Raw genomic sequence first — 19920 nt, 5'->3', positions numbered from 1 at the left:
GGCTTTTTGTTCCCTTTTTGTTAAGATCCAGGTTGCCTGACAGAGCAATTTCGGGGACTTAAACTATAGAAGTCGAGGATGAAAATTTCAAGTTGTTATAAATCCCCCCAGAGCACAGATTGTGCTCACCTCATTCTCTCTTACAAGGGTCACTACCTTAGAAGACACAGACACCTAGTACATTTTGCTTTTGATTTTAGGGAACAGAGGGAAATAGTACACGAATGGCCTTAGAACCATCATTTGCATACAACTGTTCAGTGCAGAAACTGACAAGGCCCAGCTAGCCTGCTGAATGGAGCCATTTGGGGGGCTCCAGCTGGTTTCCAGTGGCAGCCCTATGTCCTGAAACCAGCTTGGGGGTAACCAGGCCTGTGGTCCCATAGCCTTGCTATGGGGACCGTTGATACTGCGAAGCCCAGAGGATTGTGGGAATTCTCTGAGGACCCTTCCATAAGCTCCGGGCCCCTGAGCTGAAAGATGGTGTATTTCTGAGCCATGAGCCTTAAGATGGAACGTAAGTCCCATCCCCACCACACCCTCCCACTCACCTGCCCCACACTTCAGTACTGAGAAGTCATTAGTAACTACTTCAGTCTAATTTTCTTAGGAAATAAAATGGAAGCAAGGAATAACAGAAGATAATAGTACCTTTTAGCTATAAAATAGAGGAAGTCTAAAACCTCGGCTGAACGCATAATAATGTTTTCAACAAATATTAACGGCAAAAATCAACCATCATGAGGACATAGTGAGACAAAATTATAACACTTAACACACACAGAAATGAAGCAAAAGTGCTCTCAGGCCCTCAGGTGTTGTATGAATAGGAGTTACTAATTTGGTTTTTAAAGTCTTTGTAGCCATTTTAAGTTCCATCCTGTGGTCGCCGAATAGGAAGCAAATGAAATGATGTACTCCACTAAATCACATTACAGCATTTACCTCTTTGTAAAATGGTTCCATCTTTCAACCATTTAAAAAATTATAGAAAACAGCTAGATAGATCATAGAGATAATCATTACATCAAGATCTCAAGAATGCTGCAATCACTAACAATGTACTTATATGGATCTGGAAGTTATTTCTCACCTGCCGCTGCATTCATAGCTAAAAATGCAAAATTGAATGAGTACTAGTCGTTTCCAGGCCCCAACACTGGTCATGCCCACTGCATCTTTCTTAGCTTGAGAAACAGACACAATCTAAGTTACCTCTGACTGACAAAGAAGAGTAAAGACAAAAAAGACTTTGCCAGGAAGACAATGTGAGTTCCTAAATCTAATACGGAATAGGCGTGCAAATACAAAAATCTAACAAATAAAATTGTGCGCAACCAAATGACCTATATTGTGTGCACATGGCCCTCCTAACAGTATGTGTCCCTATAACACACCTGCAATGTCACATAATAAACCTTTCTAGAGTCCATTTTAATTTAAAGATTGTGGGAGGAGAGGGCTATTATTTACTTTATTTTAAAACAAATACAGACATGTCATGGTACCGTAGTATTTGCGCAGGTTTTAAGATCAAGAGGAAATTTCAAAGAACTGTAGTGTTTGTGCTGCTGCGTTTTGGATATGTGCTTGCTGTTCTCTGCCATTCCAAATGACTTCTGAGAAAGACTGAAAATCACTACTATGTTAATTCTCTCTCTCAGAGGAGGCAAAAAAATAAATAAAGTATAAAATGTGGGGAAAGGCACAGGCAATCGAGGACAGCTATCAAACAGGGGAGGGAAATGAGGTCTCGCACGAACCACGCACGGCTTTCCTGTTCTCTCCACTGGGATAAAGACCGACACTTGGAGACACAGAAGAATAGGTAGGCAAGCCATTTAAGGGTGTGGATGGGAAAAAACTCTCTTTCCCCAAGAGAATGTGGCTTTGCACCGGCATATTAGATTAGAAAGTGCAAACACAATAATTAACAGTGAATCCTGAAACTTCAACACGCCAGAAAAGAGTGTCACTCAGGAGTGAGACCTGGAAAATAGGGATACATTAAGGTAATCTTCGGTGAGGCTGGACAGCTCTGCGGGGGGCGGGCGGCAGCCCTGGAGAGCTAATCAAGTTCTCCCGACACCTCGGGAAGCTTGAGAAACCTGAAGAAGGATGCTCCCACGCCAGCAGCTAGGGGCAGCCGTGGGCAAAGAGCGGGGCCCTTCCCAAATCCGAACCCCAAACAACAAGCTCCTCGCTAAACAAACACCTTTATTCCCCGCCTGATTTAAGAAAAGCACTTTGAGTCCCCCTTCCTCAGTTTCTGCTCTCTGGGAATAAACCAGCTGCTGTGGTTTTTCCACCACAGTAACACGAGTCAATCACCGCTAGGCCCAGCGTTACTTTTCCTCCCAACGTGTGATTCCAACAATCAGATGCCCCAGGCTGAAGCCCAGCCTCGCGTGTGAGCGTTTTCTAGGGCACATCCCAGAAGGTGCCCCCAGCCCCTGTGTATTTCATTTAATTATGAAACCTCTTTCTAGAAGCCCCATAATTCTCCCAAGAGTCAAAGTAATTGGTAGAAATTAGACATGAAGAGACACAAGGCCTCTTAAAGAGGACACTTTCGACTATAATTTTTAAAAGAATTTTCTGTTCAGTTCCAATATAATTTTGTACTTTCCCAATTTTGCCCTTTTCAAATGCCAGAGAAAAGGTTCGTGTTATCTCGTGGGCTATTAAAAAAAAGCCAATCGTTGGGCTGCATCCCGCAGGCCTACAAGGCCTGCACTTGCCCGGCTTTAAGATCTTAAGACCGAAGAAAGAGCCCTGAGTCACCAACAGAGACATCAGTGGTTTCATGGATGGGGGAGCTTACACGTCTGAAGCAAGGTCTTGGAGGGACACCCTACCTTGCGTGGCCAAAGGCAGACATAACCTGAAGGCAGGCTTCATGCCCAGCGAGAGGGGAGGTTACCAGTTATAGGGGGATTACATCAGGCTGCCTCATCAGTTACCAGGGAAACCAGCAGAGAGGCACCCCCTTATTGTCCCTTGGTAAGAACCACCACTAGCTGGGGTCTGGGGCAAGTACTTAAGAAGGTCACTCCTGTGAGTAGGGTATAGGTGAAGCAGGTACTGGTCAAGCAGGGGATGTACAGAGAGCGAGAGAACAGCCATCTTTATTGGCCTGACCATACAGCAAGGTAATGCATTTGTACTCCACTTAAGGTCCACAAAGATCTCCCTTCCTTTGAAGGCCATCCTTTGGATGGTTTTTAAAAAGGAAAAAAAAAAAAAAAAAAAAGAGTGAAAAATAATGTATGTTACTCTTGTGGCAAATCACTGCTATTTGGCAATGAAAGGATCTTATATGTGTGTGTGTGTGTGTGTGTGTGTGTGTGTGTGTTCCATTACTTGGGGTCCATGCTGCTGTGTGGCTACATTAACAAGGTGCACTTTTGGTACTGATTAGATATGTAAACCAAAGACAAATCCATCTTTCAATGGATTTATGGTCGTTTGGTGGAAGATGGTAGCAAAATTCCACGGCACGGTTTTATTCCACTCAATTCAGGAAAATTCTATTGATCCACTACTCAGCACCTGGCACTCTAAGTAAGTAATGGGAATCCAAAGACGAAAGATTTAGCAAGGGGGAGGGGAGGTGGGCAGACATACGGAAAACAGTGACAAGAGAGTCAGAAGTCTGATGATTGCTGTGTGTGAAAGGAGAACAGGGTGGGTGATGAACTCCCCCGAAGCAAGCACCACACAGAAATCTTAAAGGTTACAAGATGGCAGCCAGTAGGGTGGGTCAGGGATACACAATGTTATTTTGAAAAAGCGAGGCAACGGTTAAAAAAAGAGAAGTTTTCACATAAAAATCCAGATTTCTGGCTTTTCTTAAAAAAAGTACAAGATCTGGCAACACTTGGCAACAACGGAGCAGAGATAGGTAGGCATGGGCTCTCCAGTACCCGAGAGTCCTCACTCAAGGAGCCTGGCCCCTGTAGGCATCTGCGTTGTAAGCCCCTGTCTTAGGACAAAGGTAGAGTCGTCAAGGTTTCAGAATCCTACCCTAAGAAGGAAAACACGGGGGAAAGCTGAACACTCTGAGATTTGCTTTCCTAGAAATAAAACAGCAAAAAGCCAACAGAATTGTCTGTCTCTGCATCACTTGACACTGATCAGCCAGTTGACTCAGTTAAGCCTCTGTGCTGCTCATAAGCACTTGTGAGAACAGCTTGCTGGTGCAGTCGGAGAGGAAAACCTTCTCAGGCTCCAAGCATATGGTCCGTTTGGAAGACAGCAACTCAGCACAGCTCTCAGCAGGCCACTGCATCCCTCCTCAGGATCACTGGAAGCATCTGGTGCAGAAAAAGGACCACAGCAGCTGGGGCTCGGTCAGCAGCACAGAAGCGTGCTGGTCCTCATGGGCTCACCCCGGCCTCACATGGCTTTCCACAGCCTCCCCCAGCTCGGCCTTCTCTCCTGGCTCCCGGCGCCCCGGGGGACACCTCCCAGGGGCACGTGCCACCAGCAACGGCCGAAACACGATGTGACCAAACTGATGCCATTCATCTCCTCCTGCGGTGGATGCTTTCCATTTTCCACCCAGGTCCCTCCCATCCCCCCTCCCGGTTCTGTGTGTCCCCCCAGCTTCTGCGTGATTTGCAGTCATCTTTGGCTATTGGAGCTGCTTCACCTGGATGTGCCCCAGACCTGGAAGTGTGTGGGGAAGCTCACGGCCAACAGCTCCTGGATGCAGGGGTGTGAGAACCAGATCCCCAGCCTCAGGGTGGACTCACTGCTCCCCAGAGGACCAGCCACCCTTGCTGGCTACCTCCCCTTCCCTGCCCCACGACCCTGATCCTGATTCCTCCTGGGAGCACTTCCTTAATAATCACTTGCATGTGAAGCCTCCTCTGGGGTCTGCGCCTGGGAAAACCCCACCCAGACACATCCCCTCCCCTCCCCACCCCTGTCCCCTCCAGTTACCCCTCCCAGGCCCTGGGAGTCCAAAGCTCACTTAGACTTCGATTCTCCCTCTTCCTCCATGCTGTCTCTTTCTAGCTACACATTAAATCCAATATTTCCTCCTAAGGGACACATACCCTCACCTTCCCACTACAAGCAACTTCAGCTACCCATCACCTCCCACCATGACAGGTGCCATGTTTTCTCAGCTTCCGTTTTCTTCCCCTCTTAGGCTTTTGGAAACTCAGCACTTCCAGTGGTTTTTCCTCTAAAACAAAACAAAAATATTGCAGTGGTTCCCCACTGACTTCAGGATAAAGTTCAAACTCCTTAGCCCAGCCATCAGAGGCCTCGTGACCCAGGCCCTCACCCTTCTCATGCCTTTTCTCCCCGTTTCCCTCTGGGCCTCACGCTCCAGTCACCCCACATCATCCGTGGTCTGCTTTTCCAGGCTCCAGGCTCCCCTGGGCCGGTCCCCCTGCCTGGGAGACCCTTCCCACCCCTGGTGCCCCTGTTCAAATCTACCCATCAGTCCAGACCCAGAGCACGTGAGAGTCACAGAGCCTCCTTTTCTGAAGCCCCCATTAACACATTCCAGGTGAGAGACAAAAACCAAGACCCATAGATGAAGCTGGGCATTCACATAATTTGCATACAGACTTTACATCTTCCTAGCAGATAAGTTTCCTGAGAGCTGGGAGCTCTTTAAGTGATCTTTGCTCATTTACCTTAGAAAAATCTAACTGAAAGGGCGGAAACGTTTACCACTTAAAACGGTGCTAGTTATTCTAGTCTCAGGCAGATGTGTTCCAGAATGGATGTGAGACAGCGGCGGGCGGGGCGGGGGGAGGGGGGAGATCCTCTTCTCTCTATCTTAGTTCCCACAGACGCCTCTCTGGATGCAAGCATCTCACCACCATAGGTGTGATTCCAATGAACACTCACACTAAACCCAAACCGACTTATTCCCCACGGGGCTCATTGTTGGAAACACCAATCTGATCTAGTCCTGAAGGAAAGCCTGCATCATAGGGTAGAGAGATGCTACAGGATTACATTTCACGGGCAATTAAAGAGATTTTCAAGGGCAGCTTTGATTATACGCGTTTTTCACCCTCCACCGGGGTTTCAGAATCCCACCCCCTGCATTAGCTGCAGGTCCTCTGTGTGCCCCACTCCCTGACCCTAAGCCAAAAGGCACCTGATGAATGTCGACAGAGGGCACAAATGTCCTGGTTCCCTGTTCCATATAAGGCATTATTCCAGAGGACCTGGACCCAAATGGCTTCAACCCATTAGTGATGAAAAAACACATCAATGACACCCTGAACTAGCTCTGTGTGTGAACAACGACAGTTTGTAACAGCTGAAAAATAGAGCAGCACAATGCATTTCTGTACTTACGTCTACAACCATAAAGCGACCTAGAATTAAACCCACACTCATGAAACATCAGAGTGACATTTTAATAACTGACTTCTCTTAGCCATCAAGTTTTAAGATCTTTGGCAACTCGTTCTAAGGAAAACTGTCCGAAGAAAATGAAGCACAACTTAAATGTACTTAGAAATCAGGGTGAATGCAACTACATTGTCTGTTGCAAATCACTCTGTGTTCCTAAGAAAGACCTGAGAGAAGGAAGTACAATCGCCCTTTTACTTACCAAATATCTCATATTCGGCTATTCATTCTTGAGTCAGTTTTCAAAGCCACTGACTGACTCAACTGAACACACTTAGGATCAAGAAAAACTGACTCAGATGTGTGGTTTGGCCTGCCATCTTAAAATGGAATGGCAGTTATCAAAATTTTCAGAAGAAAGGACTGGGCAATTTTTCATGGATTGAAGTGAAATTTATCAAACTGGCAGAGGCCTCAGAGGAACATTACTGCACTGTGCTTTGGGAATAACTGATGATACAGTTAGACTGTCCATGATGCTCTCAAATTACTCAAAATTCACTAGAAAACATTTCATTGTGAGACTTGAATAAACTCTTCTCACTTCAGACATATTACTCCTACGCCTAGCCGAAAGAAATGTTTCCTCCTGAAACGTTTCCCTAGTCTTTCTTTCCAGCAGGAGGTGACTTCTCCTTTTTCCAAACTCCCATGGCGTGAGGGATGTCTTATTTTCTCAGGTAAACTGCAGGTACCTGGAAGGCAGGTTCCACGGGCAGTTGAATCTTGCACCTGCACCCTCTCCCTTCCCACCAAGTAGAGTCCCTAGCACGATATCTTACGAAGAGCACAAGCTTAATGCCTGCAAATGACTCAATGAGTCAGTGAGTGAATGCAAGCTTGTATGGTTCTGGGGTTTTTTTTCTGCTCTTACTGCAGACCCCAAAGGCTAATTATTTGCTACAAACTTCACGTTCACCTTTCAAACACATTAAGGTTGATATCCAAGTTTCAAGTAGTCATTCCATGATGATTATTGCTAATGAACTTGATTTAAACTGATAGTAATCTAAACAGTTTATGTACAGGTCTTTCAATATTGTCTACTTGGACAATATTAACCAAGGCATTTACCTTCTCTTTGAGAGCTAATCATTTCATTTATCAGCATCTATAGCTGTCAGAACTTTGGCAGACTTGGTGAAAAATACCATCAACTGCTCATATTAAAAATTAATCACACAAGATTTCCTTTGTTTCATTTTTTACTACTTAAACCCTACTGGACTTCCCTGGTGGTGCAGTGGTTAAGAATTCACCTGCCAATGCAGGGGACATGGGTTCAAGCCCTGGTCCAGGAAGATCCCACATGCCGTGGAGCAACTAAGCCTGTGCGCCACAACTACTGAGCCTGCGCTCTAGAGCCCACGATCCACAACTCCTGAAGCCCGGGTGCGTAGAGCCGGTGCTCCGCAACAAAGAGAAGCCACTGCAATGGGAAGCCCGTGCACCACAACGAAGAGTAGTCCCCGCTCGCTGCAACTAGAGAAAGCCTGCGTGTGGCAACGAAGACCCAACGCAGCCAAAAATAAATTAAAAGACCAGGTAGTGAGCTTCTAAAGGCTGCCTATGAACATTAGATTAAAATCAATACTTAAAAAAAAAACAAACACACAACTCCCTACTGATACAGAAAATGTTCTGCTGGGTTTTGTTTGTTTATTTTTCATAGCATGGGGTCTTTTCCTCATGATGCAAAAACATACAGTTATTGCATTTGCTAGGGGAGAAAATGCCTGAACTTTAAAATTGTATAATGCAATACTAAACAGAAGTGGGGGAAATTCTGTTGGTCATTTTTGTCAGGAGAATGGCAAATTACCATTCTCATTACCATACTTGGCAAATTACCAAGCTTTTGCAACTTCCTTTAAAAGGGTGGGGGCCAGTTTCAAAGGTCTGGCACCAAGTTATCCAAGCAATTCTTCCTCGGTATCTGCTTATTAAGGAGCTGGAATGTTCATTAAAGTCATCCAGGCAGGTGGTCCAGACACTCTGGATAGAGTGAACTCAAACTCAAGGACAATGTCATCTTCCCTTTCTTGAAAACCCTCCATGCTTCCTTCTTCTTTTTTTTTTTTTTTTTTTTTTGCGGTACGCGGGCCTCTCACTGTTGTGGCCTCTCCCGTCGCGGAGCACAGGCTCTAGAGCACAGGCTCAGTGGCCATGGCTCACGGGCCCAGCCACTCCGCGGCATGTGGGATCTTCCCGGACCGGGGCTCGAACCCGTGTCCCCTGCTTTGGCAGGTGGACTCTCAACCACTGTGCCACCAGGGAAGCCCCTCTACTCTCTTTTTAAAATATAGCACATGTTGTCATTTCTCCCACGATAACTGGCCAAAAGATAGATCTGATTTCCTTTGCCAGGCTTTCAATTTTTATTTTTACAAGAGCAGCAGAAACATAATGTGCTTTCTATCCCACCTTCATTGTTTTTATTTATTTATTTATTTATTCATTCATTCATTCATTTATTTTTATTGTATAGTTGGTTTACAATGTTGTATTAGTTTCAGGTGTACAGCAAAGTGATTCAGATTTATATACATACATATATATATATATATATTCTCTTACAGATTCTTTTCCCTTATAGGTTATTACCAAATATTTAGTTCCCTGTGCTATACGGTAAGTAGGTCCTTGTTGGTTATCCATTTTATACTGATATATAGTAGTATGTATATGTTAATCCCAAGGTCCTAGTTTATCCCTCTGCGCCCCTTCATCATTTTTTTAAAAAGCATTTAAAATTAATATTGCTCTTTTCGAAAAACCCATCTCTACCTCTCTTTTCCTAATTAGACCCAATAAAAATATAAGAGTAAGCATTCTTGGGAAAGCCATATTGAAAAACATCATCCAAGCCTTGAAAATCAAAATCAAGACCAAATCAATTACAGGACTTGATTCAAGTGAATTTTGTTTTTCCTCCCAAGTGATTGACAGAAAGTATGATGGGTTCAAAATATTCAAGTATTTCTGGAGTTTGGGGGAAGATATGAAGTTTGTATACAGCCTCTAACCAAAATTAGTGTGTCTTCCAGCCATGCTTTGCAGATTAATAGTAGTATACTTTCACTAGCTGCTCTCTTCTGGGAGTACAGCTCCTCAAGGAGACAGTTTTCCAGCTGAGTGTAATGCAGTAAATTGAAGGAGGAAAGGATGTAACGTGGATTCTCTACTTATGCCGTCTGGTGTGGACAGTTGCAAGACGCTATGAAACTCTAGTTGTCTAATGTTTGGCCTTACCTGTCAGAGGGCAGAGGCCCTGGGAACAGATGCAAACTCCACACACACACATCCACAAACCCTATTCCTTTCCCCTCCCTTCTTCATTCAACACACATGAGGCACCTCATGATGCTAAGGTAACCGCCCACCCTCAGAGGCCTTACCTGTCGGCTTTCTTGAGCAGGATGGCCCTGAAGATGTTCTCGAGGGGCGTCTTCTCCCGCTCATGGGTTGGCTGCACGAAGGGGTGCAGGGCCACCAGCGAGAAGCCCTGCTGGTACAGCTCCAGCAGCTGGGCGGGCAGGTCACGGAGGGAGGTCAGCCTCACGGCCGAGGCCCGTGGGAGCTCGGCTGGGAGTGGAGAGAGGGGAGGCTCATCAGAGACCCACCCAGACCGGCCACCCCACGCATCCACATCCCTCTCCCCTCCGCTCAGCAGAAAATCTCCAGGTCGCCTCTCAGTCACATGAGTCTATTCCCATCTTAACTACTGTCTTCAAGGGGACCTACAAAACTGCTGGTTAATTTCCAACTCCTCCGTAAGTACTGGTGACTGGATGGCTTAAAATTAGAGCCAGGGCTTCCCTGGTGGCGCAGTGGTTGAAAGTCCGCCTGCCGATGCAGAGGACTCGGGTTCGTGCCCCAGTCCGGGAAGATCCCACATGCCGCGGAGCGGCTGGGGCCGTGAGCCATGGCCACTGAGCCTGCGCGTCCGGAGCCTGTGCTCCGCAACGGGAGAGGCCACAACAGTGAGAGGCCCGCATACCGCAAAAAAAAAAAAAAAAAAAAAATTAGAGCCAGTTTCTCAGAGATCACACTGGAAAAGGCACTTCCAGCCCCTCAGAAAATAAAAAAGAAAGAAATGAAGAAGGAGGATCACAAGACGATGACAACTGCACACAAACGTAAAACTGCCGGGTGGCAAAAAGCAGCAGCAAAACAAAGTCCAAAGACAGACTGGAACAACATTTCTGTGCCACTTAAGACAAAAGGGTAATTTCCTTAACAGGCAAAAAGCAGAAGCAAGAACAAAAACAAGCAAAATGGGCAGAATATATGAACAGGCAATTTCCTGAAAAGCATAAAAGGGTAATCAATACTTGAAAGGACACTCAAATTAACTCAAGATTAGAACTATGCAAAACAAAACAAATGTTTTCTCCCTATTGAATTATTTTAAAATTGGGGTTTAAAAAAACCTTTTTGAGAAGGGCAGACAAGATATCAGAAGTCAACAGATTCAAGTGACAAGTCTTCCAGGCCAATCCCCCGCCCCTCAGGCTCTTTCCCTAGAGGCAACCAGTACTATCCATTTTCTTTTGTATATATGTTAATAATCGCTGAATCTGTGCACAAATAAGTTTATATATCTATCTCACTTTTTTTACACAAATGGTAGGATAATGTTACAACCCAGCTTTTTATCCATTTTTATCAATTAACAGTATCCTCTTCTTGGAGATCATTCCATGGCAGTACACAGAGCTCTTCCTCATTCTTTTTAGAGCTGCACAAGTGTTCCACTGTGTGAGGTACCACAGATTATCCAAACTTTTGCTTTCATAAGTAATACTGCAATGAAAAACATCACGCCTACATGATTTCACATGCATTCATGTACGGTATAGCTAAAAAAGTTAATTCCTAGGTGTGGAATTGCTGGGCTCAAGATAAATGCATTGTAATTTCTTTAGAGACTGCCAAATCTCCTCCACAGTGCAGTAAGGGCTTTCCTTTATCAGTGAGGTACGAAGGTTATTTCTTTTCCCATGCCCTGGATAATCTCACAACAAAAAATATGATCCCTGTGAGGTGGTAATTTATACTTCTCATTATGTAATTTGTACTTTTTCTTATTAAACATCTCATGTTTAAATGCTATTTATGTTGCCTTTTCTGTTAACTGTTCAAAATCTTTGCCTAGTTTCCTACCGGGTTATTGGTCTTTTGTCTATTGATTTGTAGGAGCTCTTTATATATTAGGAAATTCATTTCTTATTTGTAATAACAGTTGCAAATATCTTTCCCAAATTATTGTCTTTTGACTTTGCATGACACGGGTTTTGCCATGAAGAATTTTTTTTAATAAAGTTGAATTTATCAATCTTGCCTTCAATGGCTTCTGAGTTTTATGTCATAGCAGAGAGACCCAGAATATAAAACAATTCTCTTGTGATTTCCTGTAGTAATATTTCAGTTTTTGCGTGTAAATCTTTGCTCCATTTGGAATTTATGCAATATGAATTCAACTTTTCCCACCCACCCCCAGTTTATCCATTTTTCCGCATTGATTTGAGATGTCACCTTTATCATATATTATATTCTTAAGTATATTTAAGTCTATGACTATGATCTATTAAACTATTCTAACAATTTTAGTTTCATACTATGTTTTAAAATCTGGTCAGGTTATTTCCTGAATCTTCCTATCTTCCTGTTTATTTTCTGAATCTTTCTGTTTCTTCTCAATTATTTGTTTTTCCAAATGGTCTTTAAAATCAGGTCATCAAATTGTCCCTCAAAAAAAAAACCTTGTTGATACTTTTATCGGATCATGTTCAAATTACAGCTGGTGAGAGAGAATGGATTTTTTTCTTTTTAACCATTTTTTAAATTGAAGTATAGTTAATTTACGATGTTGTGTTAGTTTTAGGTGTACAGCAAAGTGATTCAGTTATACATATCTATATATGTCTGTTTTTCTTCAGATTCTTTTCCATTATAGGTTATTACAAGATATTGAATATAGTTCCCTGTGCTGTACAGTAGGTCCTTGTTGGTTACCTATTTTATATATAGTAGTGTGGATATGTTAATCCCAAACTCCTCATTTATTGCTCCCCCTCACACTATTTGATTATATTTTTAATCCACAGGAATTGGAAATTGAAGCCAAACAATATTTTACAGAAAGTTAACAACATCAACCTCCCGAGAATGGATATTTTCATCACGCTGCAAGTTTCCATCCAAGAACATTGCATGATTTTTGTTTATTCAAGACTCTTTAGGGGTCCCCTGGGTGCATATTAAAATTTTCTTCACATAGATACTGCACACTTGTGAAGTTTATTCCTAGTTATTTTATATTTTATTGCTATTTGAATTGTTTTTTTTCTCCTTTTACTTCTGTGATCTCCATTGTGGGCAAGAATGTTGGAGAAACAGTCATGCTCATGGCGGCTGACAGTGGTGAACCTTTCTGGAGGGCCGTGTGGCATTTTCCCTCAATCCTAAAAGTGCATTTGCACTTTGTCCAGCAACCTCGCCACTGAGTTTTATGCCTGTGGCTGGACTCCTAAATGTTTCTCAAGATATATGGGCAAAGTTATTCACTACAGGGTCATCACAACAGCAAAAACCTAGAACCAAGGAGTTCTTCATTGGAGGGCTAGCTCAACATTGGGACACCCCAATGATGAATCCTCTGAACCATTAATATGTGTTACATGAGGATGAAAATGTGCCCAAGACCCATGACTAAGTTAAGAGACAAGGTGTCTAACAGTGTTTATCGTAGGATACTTTAGTATAAAAAAATTCGAAGGATAGATAGACATGAATAAATTTTTTTTCTGGAAGAAATAACAAAAACATCAATATTGGAGAGACTGGAGTAGAGAGGTGAGGATGAGAAGGTAGTTTTTGCTTTATTTTGTACTTTCAATACTATTACCGTCAATACAGCAATCATTTGGGTAGAGGGTTCATGAGACATTTTAATTTTCTTCTTTACATGTGAAAAATATTTTGAATTTTAATGTATTTTTAAAAACACTGTGTTACTTTAAAACAAACTTAACAAAATCTAGGGGTACTTAAGAATGCTCAACATCAGCCACTGTAGCCCTCACTTCCATACATCAGGCAAGAAATTTACAAGGAAGAAAAATCTACAGCAATGATTCATTCTAAAGCAAGTGTCCAGCATCCTGGAGAAATCACCATGAATAACAGTGACAGAGATGAGGCTGGTCAGGAAAGCTAGAGAGCATGCAATCTCTGCCTTGAAGAGTACGTTCTACATATGCTGCCAGATAGAAAAAAATCTTGAAGGTAAGTCTGGAGAGATCGCTGAGCCCGTCCACACTCCTAGGCACAGCAACCCGGTGGGCCAGAGGGGCAGCCTCTCCAAGCCTGCCCCACCGTCCAGCAGCAGAGGCAACACCCCAAATCCTTGGAAATGGAGACCCTTGGGCGCCACCCCAGACCTACTGAATCGGAATCAGAGCCATCTATGGCTTCACAAGCCCTCGACGAGATAAGAGGCTGAGAACTACCTTCTAGAGGGTTTCCTCTAGAGGATCTAAGGCCACACACCCACCTGTGACCTGCACCCCAACTCCACACAGCCGGGACCCTGGCCGTCCCTGCCGTGGCAGCCCCAGGCCCACTGCGGGGGTCTGCACAGGCTTCTCCCCCAGTCTGTGTGCACCCCCAGGCCCAAGGCGGCACAGAGACTAGGGAGAGGCGAGTGGGGAGACACTGCTGCGGGGGCAACATTTAAGGAGCATCAAAAACTCAGTAACCAGTACGAATCAACATTAAATGAAATATGTTAAAAAGTGAACATGAATGCCGAAAGTCCATAATGAACAAACTATCAAAAATTTTACTAAGGACAGCATCTGTATTATTGATTTTTCTTTTGCCTCAAGCTTGGCACAGCCCTGTTACTGATCTCTTTTTTTTTTTTTTTTTTTTTTTGCGGTATGCGGGCCTTTCACTGTTTTGGCCTTTCCAGTTGCAGAGCACAGTAATCCAGACGCGCAGGCTCAGCGGCCATGGCTCATGGGCCCAGCCGCTCCGTGGCATGTGGGATCTTCCCGGACCGGGGCACGAACCCGCGTCCCCTGCGTCGGCAGGCGGACTCCCAACCACTGCGCCACCAGGGAAGCGCTGATCTCCTCTTTTTAAAAGACGTTGCCTCACTTGCCTCACCCCAGTGCCGGCCCATCCCAACATCTCTTGCCCTCTTGTCCGGGGCCCTGCGAATGACAGGAGTGGGCCTGTATGTAGGCTGCTCCAGGGGAACCAGGGGCAGGTCTCCTGCGCTGTCAGGAGATGGCGAAGCAACAGAAGTGTGTGTGTCACAGACGCTGTCGTTTTATTTAAAAAACTGCATGAACTTTTGGTAGGAGTGTAAGCCCTTCTGGAGGGTAATTTTATAATATCCATCAGACCTAAAAATACCACGCGGCACAAAGATCCCCTCTTCTTTGATAAAACTGTACATTAAGAGCATCTGTGACCTCAAAGTCAGTCTCTACGGGTCGGTATTTTGTAAATGTTTCTAGTATTTCAGACTCTTTCTGCTACGGTAAAATAAACCTGTGCCAAGATTTTGATAATCTGTATGTTTCTTTCCTCTTATGCATGATCCTATAACTTAAAAAATGAATAAAAGCAATTGACGTGTTTAGAAGACTTGGGATTCTAGGATCAGCTCTGTGCTCCTCCCTGGCATCGATCCTGGGCCTGTGAACGGTCAGTTTCCGCGTATAAAACGGAGATGACAACGTGGGCCTGTCTTCCATCAGAGAGTGGTTGTGAGGATCACACGGGATCCTTACAAGTGTAAGGAGGCGTGCGTAATCGATGAAGCTCCAAACAGCGGAGTTCAGTGGTGCTGGGAGTGGCGGACAGACTGGTCCGCTGCAGCCATTGATGACAATTCGGTGCTGGGACATTAAACCCTCCCCAACCCCGTCCACAGCCCTTCACCTCCACGCTCCAAATCAGTGCACTAAAAATATTAATCAACCACTTTATAGCTAAATGCTTCCTGAATGAAACAGAATACCTTTAAAATTTTTATCTTGAAATCTAAAGATGTATCTCCTGTCAAAACTCAGCAATTTTATAGCTTTAATTTTTAGTATGCTTGCTATCGAAGTTGAGCTTCATTGGTTAAAAAACAAATAAAAACGAATCTCAACTATACTATAATAAAAAAAAAACAAAACAGCGCCAACTGTAAACACGATTAAAGGCCTAATTTCACGTTTCTTTTTGAACCTTAACATTAAAAAGAAACCCTGGTTCTTGCAAAGCGACCAATCCCCCAGTATTACTACTAGGAACACAAACAAGGGAATGACTTATCTGTTTGGATGAACATACCAATCGTGGGCTTTTGGTCTATTTCTCACCCCACCCATCAGAATGACCTCTCCACTATTTTTGTTTTGTAATATTTGCCTGATTTCGTTTACAAATTACATAATCTTGGGCAAGTCACATAATTCCCACCCCATCTCTTGGGTCCCTCATTTTTAAAATGAAGACCCTGGACAGGCAATTCCAAAAGGAGCTTCCAACTTTCAAATGCAATGACGTTATCATTTTCCATTTGGAGACTAAGGTACAAGTCTCTAACTACAAAGTGACATTGGAAGAGAATACAATAAATGTTTCCAACGTGAACTGAAAGAGTCCTCCCAAACCAGAGCCAAAGTGAGAAAAAGGCACAACCACATGTTCGGGTGGGTAGAGAGATGGAAACGGAGGCAGGAAAAGAATCTGCTGGTGGTGCAGCAGGATAAAAGTCACCGCTGAAGATGAGGGCACGGATGGGGCTGTCTTGGCCAGTGTCACCCTCCAGTCTGAGGAAGTGTCACCATTAGGGCCCAACACCCATTTGAAGGTCACACTTTTCTCTCCACTTTCTAAATTGCTTGTTCCATACACTTGGTTAACAGCAATCGGTCTGCAAGCCAGAGGTCCAGGCTGGACATCCCCGTGCTCCCACCTGGGGAGCTGTCTTCCTCCCATACGGGCACTCATGCTGCTGCTGTGCAAAGCCCAGTTCTCCAGCCTGGCAGGGGCTGGGTCTCATCCTATGACCTGTAGCAGGTCTGGGACAGATCCCAAGGCCAGGAACTGGGGCCCCAGGGCCCAGATGGATAAAGTAAGCAAGAGACAGAGCCAGGGGATGAGCAGTGAACACGGAGGGCCCACCTCCCCAAAGGGGTGGCATCTTGTCCTTCTAGCCTGGTTACTGCCAATGGGCACGTGGGTGCCCTGGTTACTGCCAATGGGCACCATTGGTGCCAGAACGTCTAATTCTTACCTTCAAGAAGTCAGAAATCTTGATCCTCAGAGAAACTCTCCTGATCTTTAGATTTGGCAAGTAAGTCCTATTTTATTTTCAACCCCATGTGGCCCAAAGCCAAGACCCGGTAGGTCACAGTGTCTGGCTGGGGCATTTGATAAACGTGGGAGGATGGATGCCCCACACCCTTCCCATCCCTGATGGTGGCACTGCCAAGGGATGGTGTGAGTGCCAGTCTGGCAATGACCAGCTTACCAGTGTGCTCATTCCCACATCATCACGACTTATCCAAGGCTTCAAGGACATGTCCGCAGGTATCTGACACACGCCTCTATTTCCTTTCTACTTTCTGTCTCTATGAATTTGACTACTGGAGGTACCTCATACCAGGGAAATCATATATTTGTCCTTTTGTGACTGGTTTATTTCACTTAGCATAATGTCTTCAGAGTTCATCGATGTTGCAGCATGCGTCAGGATTTCTTTCTTTTTTAAGGCTGAATAATATTGCAGTGTATCTATATATCATATTCTTTTAAAACTGAAGTCAGTTGACTTACAATGTTGTGTTAGTTTCAGGTGTACAGCAAAGTCATGCAGTTATACATACATACATATATGTATATTCTTTTTCAGATTCTTTTCCCTTATAGGTTATTACAAAATATTAAGTATAGTTCCCTGTGCCATACAGTAGGTCCTTGTTGGTTATCTATTTTATAGATAGTAGTGTGTATATGTTAATCCCAAATCCCTCCCTCTTCTATACTAATGTAGACATGAACAAAGAGGTTAGAACCACATAACTATATTTCAAGTCCCTTGGAAATCTTTTTTCCCTCATTCAATTACCAATAAGAGGCTTTTTAAAAAATCAAAACACAGAAAGTGGGCTTCCCTGGTGGCTCAGTGGTTGGGAGTCCACCTGCCGATGCAGGGGACACGGGTTCGTGCCCCAGTCCGGGAGGATCCCACATGCGGCGGAGCAGCTGGGCCCGTGAGCCATGGCCGCTGGGCCTGCACGTCCGGAGCCTGTGCTCCACAGCGGGAGAGGCCACGACAGTGAGAGGCCCGCATACCGCAAAACAAAAAACAAAAACACAGAAAGTACTGCTAGAAAGGTATTTTGGGTAACGTGAGAGTCCAAAGGTTTTGTTTTGCAATAAGTGGGTTTTTTTTTCTTTCAGAAAATAACTCCATATAAATAAATAAACCATTATTCCAGGAGTTTAAAAAGAAAGGAAGGAAAACAGGGGAAAAAGCATAATCCACAAAACCACATATTTCTTAACACTCCTGGGATAAAGGAGATTGTGTTTTTGCTATGACTATGTTTGTTTAGCAGAAACATTCTGCAGCCTTGTTTATTCCCTGGAAACGAAGCCCTTCAGACATCTGCAGAAGAGCCAAAGCAATGTTTCTGCTACTTCAAACTTCATTATAGGGAAAGTACCAGCTTCCAACACAAGAAAGAAAGCACTGTGCACGATGACCTCACATCTCACTCAAGTCTCTACAGCAGGCAACACACGCTGACCCTCAACAGTTCCTATGATTTTGCCCAGCACATTTGTGACTTTAACCTAATTATTCAAAGTCCAACTTTGCTTTTCTAATTACAACCACTAATGGATCTGTCAATACCAGGGAGCCCAACAGGACAGAGAGACACTATCTCCCCCGGGTCACTTCCTTCTCAGGTGAAGCTGATAATGACACTGTTCAACCAAATCTTTTTTTCTCTAATTTCCTTGAAGGCCACCATTTCTGTAACAACAATCTGGCTGGACTTTGCAGTAGATCCAATTTAGCAAAAAGCTAAAAGCAATCACTTTTCGATGTGGGGTTTTTCACTGTATAAGTAAAAAATAGGAATTCAATTTTTTTTTTTTTTTTGGCCACGCCACACGGCATACGGGATCTTAGTTCCCTGATCAGGGATCGAACCTGCGGCCCCTGAAGTGGAAATGCGGAGTCTTAACCATTAGGCCGCCAGGGAAGTCTCAGGAATTCGATTTTTTAAATAAGGTTCGCAGCCCATGTCTTCGGTGTTATTTCTAAATCTGTGGCATAAAACTTTCATTTTAGGATTTTCAAATTCAGACTTCCGTCATCTTGTTATCAAATAAACCCATGTTTCTGAAACTTAAAAAAAAACACACATCCAGACTCAGGAGACCGCACCATTAAAACACTATTTATTCTTTCATATTTTGTTAATTGGAGTGAAATTCACCTAACAAAAAAATCAGTCATTTAAAAGTGAACTATTGGGCTTCCCTGCTGGCACAGTGGTTGAGAGTCCGCCTGCTGATGCAGGGGACGCAGGTTCGTGCCCCGGTCCGGGAGGATCCCACATGCCGCGAAGCGGCTGGACCCGTGAGCCATGGCTGCTGAGCCTGCGCGTCCGGAGTCTGTGCTCCGCAACGGGAGAGGCCACAACAGTGAGAGGCCCGCGTACCGCAAAAAAAAAAAAAAAGTGAACTATTCAGTGGCATTTAATATATTTGCAATGTTATACAACCATCACCTCTGTCTAGTTCTAAAATGAGGAAACTGCATATTCATTAAGCAGTTATTCCCCATTCCTCTCTCCCCCAGCCCCTGGCAACCACCAATCTGCTTTCATAAAACACAATTCTTAACACCTTAACTAATTCATGGATAAACTCAAGAGGGAAATCTCAGTAGAAGTAAAAGCACTTTTTGAAGCTTCCATAAACCTAGGCTCCTACAGGTCAATCAGGCAGTAATTGACAAAGCAACAGATGCTCATCAAATGAGTTCCTAAGATGCAGGCCACTGGTCCACAGATGCTTGTTAAACATCAGACTATCAGACTCTGTGACAAAAAGGGGGGTTGTAAAGGGGAGCAGAGAGTCAAGTTGTTATTGGTTTGCTTGTCATTCCAAAGAGTCACACACAGTCATTGAATTACACACACACACAATATTGTACTATAAAAAATTCAATGTCTAGGTGTTTGTAAGGAGAGGGCCTGAATAATCCCTGTTGACGATACCCATTGATCAAACTCCGAAGATGGCATGATTGCTCATCCCGCCTCACCGGTCCATTTTGTCAGAGAAGACACAGGCTAAGATTCATCAGGAAAGCTTTTCAAGAAACACCAGGCACCGCGCTGCTTAGCTCTCACAGTGGGAGTATTCCGATATTAAAAGCAACCAGCTAGAAACTGAACCCAGAGTATTAATAAAATATTTCACACACTTAAAAGTACTTTT

The 19920-nt window shown here is 44.0% G+C and overlaps 1 protein-coding gene across 3 annotated transcripts in view; it reads right to left on the bottom strand.

Annotated features, from left to right (window-relative positions):
• RFTN1 (raftlin, lipid raft linker 1) overlaps nt 1–19920 on the bottom strand; it is a 204693-nt gene that overhangs the window by 111908 nt on the left and 72865 nt on the right. For all 3 annotated transcript variants that reach the window (XM_079921258.1, XM_079921259.1, XM_079921257.1), the window contains one exon: nt 9786–9972. In XM_079921258.1, coding sequence (XP_079777384.1) covers nt 9786–9972 — 187 coding nt within the window. The remainder of the gene's footprint in view (nt 1–9785; nt 9973–19920) is intronic.

This window comes from Stenella coeruleoalba, assembly GCF_951394435.1.
Source record: "Stenella coeruleoalba genome assembly, chromosome: 5".
NCBI lineage: Eukaryota > Metazoa > Chordata > Mammalia > Artiodactyla > Delphinidae > Stenella > Stenella coeruleoalba.
The sequence above is the reverse complement of the archived record's forward strand: the minus strand, read 5'-3'. Positions and strand labels throughout refer to the sequence as shown.